The 12,345-nt window shown below is 48.9% G+C and overlaps 1 protein-coding gene across 3 annotated transcripts in view; it reads right to left on the bottom strand.

Annotated features, from left to right (window-relative positions):
- mctp1a (multiple C2 domains, transmembrane 1a) overlaps positions 1-12,345 on the bottom strand; it is a 215,668-nt gene that overhangs the window by 93,476 nt on the left and 109,847 nt on the right. For all 3 annotated transcript variants that reach the window (XM_088910243.1, XM_088910244.1, XM_088910245.1), the window contains one exon: positions 10,207-10,300. In XM_088910243.1, the coding sequence (XP_088766369.1) occupies positions 10,207-10,300 (94 nt within the window). The remainder of the gene's footprint in view (positions 1-10,206; positions 10,301-12,345) is intronic.

Raw genomic sequence — 12,345 nt, 5'->3', positions numbered from 1 at the left:
ACACCCACACACATACAGACAGATACCCACACACACCCACACACATACAGACAGATACCCACACACACCCACACACATACAGACAGATACCCACACACCCACACACATACAGACAGATACCCACCCATACCCACACACATACAGACAGATACCCACCCACACCCACACACACACAGACAGATACCCACCCACACCCACACACATACAGACAGATACCCACACACACCCACACACACACAGACAGATACCCACCCACACCCACACACATACAGACAGATACCCACCCACACCCACACACATACAGACAGATACCCACACACACCCACACACATACAGACAGATACCCACACACCCACACACATACAGACAGATACCCACACACACCCACACACATACAGACAGATACCCACCCACACCCACACACATACAGACAGATACCCACACACACCCACACACATACAGACAGATACCCACCCACACCCACACACATACAGACAGATACCCACCCACACCCACACACATACAGACAGATACCCACACACACCCACACACATACAGACAGATACCCACCCACACCCACACACATACAGACAGATACCCACCCACACCCACACACATACAGACAGATACCCACACACACCCACACACATACAGACAGATACCCACACACACCCACACACACACAGACAGATACCCACCCACACCCACACACATACAGACAGATACCCACACACACCCACACACATACAGACAGATACCCACCCACACCCACACACATACAGACAGATACCCACACACACCCACACACACACAGACAGATACCCACCCACACCCACACACATACAGACAGATACCCACACACACCCACACACACAGACAGATACCCACCCATACCCACACACACAGACAGATACCCACACACCCACACACATACAGACAGATACCCACACACACCCACACACATACAGACAGATACCCACCCACACCCACACACATACAGACAGATACCCACACACACCCACACACATACAGACAGATACCCACCCACACCCACACACATACAGACAGATACCCACCCACACCCACACACATACAGACAGATACCCACCCACACCCACACACACAGACAGATACCCACACACACCCACACACATACAGACAGATACCCACACACACCCACACACATACAGACAGATACCCACACACACCCACACACATACAGACAGATACCCACACACCCACACACATACAGACAGATACCCACCCATACCCACACACATACAGACAGATACCCACACACACCCACACACATACAGACAGATACCCACCCACACCCACACACATACAGACAGATACCCACCCACACCCACACACATACAGACAGATACCCACCCACACCCACACACATACAGACAGATACCCACACACACCCACACACATACAGACAGATACCCACACACACCCACACACACACAGACAGATACCCACACACCCACACACATACAGACAGATACCCACCCATACCCACACACATACAGACAGATACCCACCCACACCCACACACACACATACAGACAGATACCCACCCACACACACACATACAGACAGATACCCACCCACACCCACACACATACAGACAGATACCCACACACACACATACAGACAGATACCCACACACACACATACAGACAGATACCCACACCCACACACACACATACAGACAGATACCCACCCACACCCACACACATACAGACAGATACCCACACACACCCACACACACACAGACAGATACCCACCCACACCCACACACATACAGACAGATACCCACACACACCCACACACACAGACAGATACCCACCCACACCCACACACATACAGACAGATACCCACCCACACCCACACACATACAGACAGATACCCACACACCCACACACATACAGACAGATACCCACCCACACCCACACACATACAGACAGATACCCACACACACCCACACACACACATACAGACAGATACCCACACACCCACACACACACAGACAGATACCCACCCACACCCACACACATACAGACAGATACCCACCCACACCCACACACACACAGACAGATACCCACCCACACCCACACACATACAGACAGATACCCACCCACACCCACACACACAGACAGATACCCACACACACACATACAGACAGATACCCACACACACCCAGACAGATACCCACCCACACCCACACACACAGACAGATACCCACACACACACATACAGACAGATACCCACACACACCCACACACATACAGACAGATACCCACCCACACCCACACACATACAGACAGATACCCACACACACCCACACACATACAGACAGATACCCACCCACACCCACACACATACAGACAGATACCCACCCACACCCACACACATACAGACAGATACCCACACACACCCACACACACACAGACAGATACCCACACACACCCACACACATACAGACAGATACCCACACACACCCACACACATACAGACAGATACCCACCCACACCCACACACATACAGACAGATACCCACCCACACCCACACACATACAGACAGATACCCACACACACCCACACACATACAGACAGATACCCACACACACCCACACACACACAGACAGATACCCACCCACACCCACACACATACAGACAGATACCCACACACACCCACACACATACAGACAGATACCCACCCACACCCACACACATACAGACAGATACCCACACACACCCACACACACACAGACAGATACCCACCCACACCCACACACATACAGACAGATACCCACACACACCCACACACACAGACAGATACCCACCCATACCCACACACACAGACAGATACCCACACACCCACACACATACAGACAGATACCCACACACACCCACACACATACAGACAGATACCCACCCACACCCACACACATACAGACAGATACCCACACACACCCACACACATACAGACAGATACCCACCCACACCCACACACATACAGACAGATACCCACCCACACCCACACACATACAGACAGATACCCACCCACACCCACACACACAGACAGATACCCACACACACCCACACACATACAGACAGATACCCACACACACCCACACACATACAGACAGATACCCACACACACCCACACACATACAGACAGATACCCACACACCCACACACATACAGACAGATACCCACCCATACCCACACACATACAGACAGATACCCACACACACCCACACACATACAGACAGATACCCACCCACACCCACACACATACAGACAGATACCCACCCACACCCACACACATACAGACAGATACCCACCCACACCCACACACATACAGACAGATACCCACACACACCCACACACATACAGACAGATACCCACACACACCCACACACACACAGACAGATACCCACACACCCACACACATACAGACAGATACCCACCCATACCCACACACATACAGACAGATACCCACCCACACCCACACACACACATACAGACAGATACCCACCCACACACACACATACAGACAGATACCCACCCACACCCACACACATACAGACAGATACCCACACACACACATACAGACAGATACCCACACACACACATACAGACAGATACCCACACCCACACACACACATACAGACAGATACCCACCCACACCCACACACATACAGACAGATACCCACACACACCCACACACACACAGACAGATACCCACCCACACCCACACACATACAGACAGATACCCACACACACCCACACACACAGACAGATACCCACCCACACCCACACACATACAGACAGATACCCACCCACACCCACACACATACAGACAGATACCCACACACCCACACACATACAGACAGATACCCACACACACCCACACACACACAGACAGATACCCACACACACCCACACACACACAGACAGATACCCACCCACACCCACACACATACAGACAGATACCCACACACACCCACACACATACAGACAGATACCCACACACCCACACACACACAGACAGATACCCACCCACACCCACACACATACAGACAGATACCCACACACACCCACACACATACAGACAGATACCCACCCACACCCACACACATACAGACAGATACCCACCCACACCCACACACACAGACAGATACCCACACACACACATACAGACAGATACCCACACACACACATACAGACAGATACCCACACACACCCACACACATACAGACAGATACCCACCCACACCCACACACATACAGACAGATACCCACACACACCCACACACACACATACAGACAGATACCCACACACCCACACACACACAGACAGATACCCACCCACACCCACACACATACAGACAGATACCCACCCACACCCACACACATACAGACAGATACCCACCCACACCCACACACATACAGACAGATACCCACCCACACCCACACACATACAGACAGATACCCACACACACCCACACACACACATACAGACAGATACCCACACACCCACACACACACAGACAGATACCCACACACACCCACACACATACAGACAGATACCCACCCACACCCACACACATACAGACAGATACCCACACACACCCACACACACACAGACAGATACCCACACACACCCACACACATACAGACAGATACCCACCCACACCCACACACATACAGACAGATACCCACACACACCCACACACACAGACAGATACCCACACACACCCACACACATACAGACAGATACCCACACACATACAGACAGATACCCACCCACACCCACACACATACAGACAGATACCCACACACACCCACACACATACAGACAGATACCCACCCACACCCACACACATACAGACAGATACCCACACACACCCACACACATACAGACAGATACCCACACACCCACACACATACAGACAGATACCCACACACACCCACACACATACAGACAGATACCCACACACACCCACACACACACAGACAGATACCCACCCACACCCACACACACAGACAGATACCCACACACACACATACAGACAGATACCCACACACACCCAGACAGATACCCACCCACACCCACACACATACAGACAGATACCCACCCACACCCACACACATACAGACAGATACCCACCCACACACACACATACAGACAGATACCCACACACACCCACACACATACAGACAGATACCCACACACACCCACACACATACAGACAGATACCCACACACACCCACACACATACAGACAGATACCCACCCACACCCACACACATACAGACAGATACCCACCCACACCCACACACATACAGACAGATACCCACACATACCCACACACATACAGACAGATACCCACCCACACCCACACACATACAGACAGATACCCACACACACCCACACACATACAGACAGATACCCACCCACACCCACACACATACAGACAGATACCCACACACACCCACACACATACAGACAGATACCCACACACACCCACACACACACAGACAGATACCCACCCACACCCACACACATACAGACAGATACCCACCCACACCCACACACATACAGACAGATACCCACACCCACACACATACAGACAGATACCCACCCACACCCACACACATACAGACAGATACCCACACACACACATACAGACAGATACCCACACACACCCACACACATACAGACAGATACCCACCCACACCCACACACATACAGACAGATACCCACACACACCCACACACACACAGACAGATACCCACACACCCACACACATACAGACAGATACCCACCCACACCCACACACATACAGACAGATACCCACACACACCCACACACACAGACAGATACCCACCCATACCCACACACACAGACAGATACCCACACACACACATACAGACAGATACCCACACACACCCAGACAGATACCCACCCACACCCACACACATACAGACAGATACCCACACACCCACACACACACAGACAGATACCCACACACCCACACACATACAGACAGATACCCACCCACACCCACACACATACAGACAGATACCCACACACCCACACACATACAGACAGATACCCACACACACACATACAGACAGATACCCACCCACACCCACCCTTGCAGTGAGAAAGCAGTGCGGAGATGTGGAGGAGCTGAAGGGGTTAACTCGGACTCGAGGGGCGCGGTTTGCCTGGCTCTCGCTCAGTGCACCGAACATCCTCCCTCCACTCCAGCACCCCAGTACTCCAGCACCCCCGCGCACGGGGGTGTATGGCCGTGGTAGAACGAGGACCTAACTGCAACTGCTAATCTCCTTTCATCTCCATTAACCTTCCCAGTCCAAGCTGCTCTGCCCAGTACTGTGCCTCTGAGGGAGAGGTTTTCTCAAAAAGAAAGCAAAGAAAAGATGCCCTCTGCAATCAACAGTTTATTATGGGCTTCAATAAAGCCAGGCCTGGATGGTGGCATTCAGTCAGACAAAGGCTCTCAGGTTCCCTACAAAGTGAAAGGACTGAGGGTTTCATTAAAAACTAATTTGTGCTTTTTCATACCACCTCATTCAAAAGCATTCAGAATTGCCCTTTTATTCACAGGGAGTTAATACACCGTGTGTCTAATTGAATGTGTTACAACAAAGGGAAAAAAATACCTACAATTCTGAGGATGAGAGGAGAAATTTCTTTTCACTTCTGGGACAAGGAATGCCCCCTTCAATCCTGCCATTACAAAAATGATTAGGTACCACTGAAGTGGTTTTTTTTTTGTCTGAGCCACACTAGAAGAAAATACAGTTTTATCAGAACATTATCTGAAAGGTGTTTTTAGTCATTTCAGTAATAGTTATGAAGAAATTCAGAGATTTTCAGTAATAGAAGTCAGCATGAATTTAGGATCATGTCCTTCAGCACTATAGTTTCATCACTGGACATATTTAGCAATGAGGCCACCTAGTTTCATGAAGCCATCTTTACATGACAAATCCACCAATTAACAGATCTTCCTCATTCAGGCGCAGTTTTGCTGCTGCTGTTTAACAGATCTGTTATGGCTGTAATGGCACACAAGGTGTTCTGTTTTCTTTCAGAATATCGTTTGCAAAAGCCATTAAATAAGGCTGACTCATAAATCTGGCCTTTGCACTGTAAAACTGCTTAAATATGGCAAAACAAAGAGCACTGAAGAGAGAATACTGTGAAGTATTTAATCTTATGGTATTTCCTTTACCATACCTTTATGGGATTTTTTTTTGCAGTTTCTCTCCACTCAAGACACAGAGAAATTAATACATGCTCTTGTATACAGCAGGTTAGACTACTGCAATGCCCTACTAGCAGGGAGCACCCACCACTATTAACACCTTACAGCGAATTCAGAATGCAGCAGCTAGAATTGTTACTAGGAGCAGAGAGTACAACCATATAACCCCCATACTTAGCTCTCTTCATTGGCTTCCTGTCAGGTACAGGGTGGACTTCAAAATCCTTCTACTTACTTACAAGGCTCTCAGAGGTCAGGCACCTGTCTATCTAATGGAACTTATTAATGTATACTATCCAAATCGCCTGCTTAGATCACAGAATGCAGGTCTTCTTCATATTCCACACATTAAGGAGCGGTGCTTAATGCAATAGTGGCTCTGTGGCTCAGGATCTGCGCCTGTGGCTGGAAGGTTGCCGGTTCGTATCCTGCGGCCGGCAGAGGAATCCTACTCTGTTGGGCCCCTGAGCAAGGCCCTTAACCCCAGCTGCTCCAGGGATGCTGTATAAATGGCCGACCCTGTGCTCTGACCCCCAGCTTCTCTCCCTGTCTGTGTGTCTCATGGAGAGCAAGCTGGGGTATGCAAAAAGACAAATTCCTAATGCAAGAAATTGTATATGGCCAGTGAAGTAATCTTAATAAAAAAACAGTTGGCAGTAAAGCCTTTAGTTACAGGGCCCCTAGCTTATGGAACAGTCACCCACCCCATGTTCAGGATGCCGAGTCAATCTCAGTATTCAAATCCAGACTGAAGACCTTTTACTTCAGCCTAGACTACTCACACGCTACATCATAGCCTGCTGCAACCATGGCTGCTGGTGCTGCTGTACGTGCCATTGTGTGTCTCTGTGCTGGCCCACCAGGTAGACACATCTGTTCTGACCAGACTATCCTATTCTCCTCCCCACATGTCCGGATGGCGCCCGGGCTGGGCACTATCTGAGTTGGATGCTGCATCACTGCCATGGATCCAAGAGGGGCATCGTGGATATAGCTGTCCTTTAGGAGGATTTTGCTGGTCTACAGATGGATGGATTAATACCTTTTATTAACTGTGAGCTTCAGAACCCACTCTGCTGCTGCTGTCTGCCACTAGTACCATCACTAAAGAGCAGAGAGGCAGCCCTGCGTGGCCAATCTGTCGGATTTTTATGAGCTATTCTCTTCTAGACTAGTAATAGATAGTATTCAAATCCAGACTGAACATGTATTACTTCAGCCTAGCCTACTCACACCTTACATCATAGCCTGCTGCAACCATGGCTGCTGGTGCTGCTGTACATGCCACTGTGTGTCTGTGCTGGCCCACCAGGTAGATACATCTGTTCTGACCAGACGATCCTATTCTCCTCCCCACATGTCCGGATGGCGCCCGGGCTGGGCACCATGTGAGTTGGATGCTGCATCACTGCCATGGATCCAAGAGGGGCATCGTGGACATAGCTTTCGTTTAGGAGGATTCTGCAGGTCTACAGAGGTCTGCATGGAGTACTGACATACAGAAGACATGATGGATAATTTAATACCCGTAATTAATTAATACCTAACTCATCATCTGTAATTCAACAGGTCGGAACATCACTGGGGGGGGACAATTGCAGCTGGAGGGCGCAGTAGTTCTTACTCAAGACCTGTTTTAGCCACTATCCTGATATTGTGAAGCACAACGTGTCTAAATCGGGATTCCCATTCCTATTTCATTAATGGCATCATTTGCATTCCTTCTGCTGTCATCTGGTGTTTTAGTTTGGCCTCACACACACTGCTGTGATGTCCAGAGCAGAGCCAAGCACGTTATTGTGACCTTTCTGCGGTCTCATTGACTGTGGAAAGCTCCAGATGAGCTACACACATTCAGAAAATGCCATTTTTAACTACTCTTCGAAAACACTTTTTGATGTGACCTGCGCGTAAGCAATAAATAACATTGAACAATCTTTAAAAAAGCCATGCAAAGAAAAGTTTAACACTCTTTCAAGTGATTCTGACAAGACAAACAATATGAACTCAGCGATTCCAGAGTTCAGAAAAACACGGACTAGCACTGTAATCCATTCACACAGACAGGGCAGAGAACTGCTACCGTGTCTTTGCGAGTTCCCTGTCAGCCCGACCTGTGAGCTGACAGTTCTCCCAGTGTGCTCACTGACCTTCGGTACATACAGCACCAGCAGAGAAATCAGGTAAGAAAGCCAGAGGCTAAATTTCTTACCTGTGACCCCCTTGAATTCACACTCCCAGCCCCTCCAGAGCCCAGCGGGTTTACCTGTGACCCCTAAATTCACACTCCCAGCCCCTCCAGAGCCCAGCGGGTTTACCTGTGAGCCCTGAATTCACACTCCCAGCCCCTCCAGAGCCCAGCGGGTTTACCTGTGAGCGCTGAATTCACACGCCCAGCCCCTCCAGAGCCCAGCGGGTTTACCTGTGAGCCCTAAATTCACACTCCCAGCCCCTCCAGAGCCCAGCGGGTTTACCTGTGAGCCCTGAATTCACACGCCCAGCCCCTCCAGAGCCCAGCGGGTTTACCTGTGAGCCCTGAATTCATACTCCCAGCCCCTCCAGAGCCCAGCGGGTTTACCTGTGAGCCCTAAATTCACACGCCCAGCCCCTCCAGAGCCCAGCGGGTTTACCTGTGAGCCCTGAATTCACACTCCCAGCCCCTCCAGAGCCCAGCGGGTTTACCTGTGAGCCCTGAATTCACACTCCCAGCCCCTCCAGAGCCCAGCGGGTTTACCTGTGAGCCCTAAATTCACACGCCCAGCCCCTCCAGAGCCCAGCGGGTTTATCTGTGAGCCCTAAATTCACACGCCCAGCCCCTCCAGAGCCCAGCGGGTTTACCTGTGAGCCCTGAATTCACACTCCCAGCCCCTCCAGAGCCCAGCAGGTTTACCTGTGACGTCAGCTGCCATCAGCCCCTCTGCCCGGATGACCTTCACCTGGACAATCCCCACGTCCCTCAGGTTGTGGAAGGACCTCACCAGGCTCTGGGGAGGAAACAGAGAGGAACGTCTGCAGCAGCACGTGAACACTGATTCAGGGAAAGCCCCCTTCACTCGACCGCTGAAGCAACCCCTCTCCCCCCAGCTGATCTCTGACAAGGCAAACGAGCATTTAGAGATATGGTATCTCGAAATAATGTAACATTTGGTATTAACGACCCGATTGACAAGATAATAAGAATCTGTAATTATTTGTAGATATCCTTAAATGATTTAGAGGTGTCACTTAATTCATTAAAGACATTGACAAAAGAGTTATGGATATAGGGCTTGCCACATTATCATTTCAATATACTGTATCTCTAAATGCATTTAAAGATATTTTCAAATATTGAAAGGTATCTTCAAAATGTAGATTTCGAGATCTCTGAAAATTTGGCTTGCCATACTGAACTGCAGTGCAGTGGGACAGCTGGTGCAGAATGGCTGCTGTGTGTCGCCCAGGTAGGGTTAAATTATGCACTATTTAAATGCAAACTTTTATTATTATTATTTATTAGCCACATCATGTTTTTGGCTTGTTTTATGAAATTAAACCTACTGTAAAAGGAGTATTTCCTGAAACAGCTGATTGTTGTGAGATTATACACAGCAGCGCGAAGCATGTGCTATTATTACAAGTTATTGTTTTTGCAAGTCACTCTCTTGCACGGCAAGACTCTGATTTTGCCAGGCGTTACTATCATGGGAACAGAACCGTCCCAGCAGGCTTCTTCTAATTCCTGCTTAGCATCCTGACACACTCCACCCAAGAGAAGGCAGAATATGTCAGAGGAACACAGTGCATTTACAGCAACATAAATATGTAATGCATCACAAAACAACAGCGTACAGTATATACTGCACGGTATCCCAGTGCTGAACCTCAAATAAAGAAATGATGTTTGAGCATAAATAAATCAGCAGAAACAAGAAACATACCGTACATATCAGCATCTGCAACTGCTAGAGTTAAAATAAACAACTTACACAAAGACTTTATATACAGCATCCACACACATACATGCATGCTGAATAGACTATACTATGCATTAATAAATCCACTGGAAATAATGTTATCCAGTCTGAGCTGATATTATAAAACAGCACCGGGTGTCTGGGGGATATGCTGTATGCTTTTCTGGACTCCGCAGTGAAACCCGGCAGATCGGAAGGACCCACATGCCCAGACAGCGCTGACCTCTGAAACAATGTGGCCGGTTGCCATGTCGGAAGACACGATCCCCGAAAAAAGCTGAATCAGGAGAAATGAAATGTGATGAAACAGTGTGAAATGTGCTGCGCAGACACGCGATGAATAAAATATACGTGCTGCAGGAGGCAGCGTGCTGTGGGCCACACGCTGCCCCTCTCATCACCATTCTGTGTGTCACTGCGTTCTGGGGCAGAGGCCCTCCGAGGAAAATCTGCTCTGCCTGCTCTTAAGAGGGATTTTCTGTTCAGAAAGGAAATCGAGCGGGGCAAATAGGTGGGCCAGGAGGTTTAACTAGCAGTGGAAACAAATACAGGACGACAAGTACGAGGCGAAAAATGAAAATAAGAATGGTCTTATAAGAATACATGGGTAGCATGTTATAGACATGGAAGGACTAAGCTACCCTTTGAATTCAAATACAATGAGCAAATATACAGTACATAGCAATAGACAGCAATATTTAGATCCCGTTTACTAAGTAGGCAAGTTTCCTAAGCAGCTGCCTAGAGAGGGAAAGTTGTTCACATGCATTGACTAGGAGCCTTTGATAGACTCCTGCCCATTAATCACTATTCCACCTCAGATTCGCGTCAATTTGGTCATCAAGCATCACAAAAAAAGAGTACGACAGAAGACTAATGAAAAAGAGACCATAGAGTGTCAGAATTTACTATTGCCCCAGAATGCAGGCCATGCCATATATTTTGTTAGGTTTCTGGCAAAGACACAATTAAGGCACTATACAGAACCAAACACACTGCAGCAATATTCTGTGCTAAAATTTAGAATGGGCACAAGGGTGATTTTTCCAGGGCTGTGCTGCAGAAGGTGTTTT

This window comes from Atractosteus spatula, chromosome 3, assembly GCF_055471065.1.
Source record: "Atractosteus spatula isolate fAtrSpa1 chromosome 3, fAtrSpa1.hap1, whole genome shotgun sequence".
Taxonomy (NCBI): domain Eukaryota; kingdom Metazoa; phylum Chordata; class Actinopteri; order Semionotiformes; family Lepisosteidae; genus Atractosteus; species Atractosteus spatula.
This window is presented reverse-complemented; position numbering and strand designations above follow the sequence as displayed.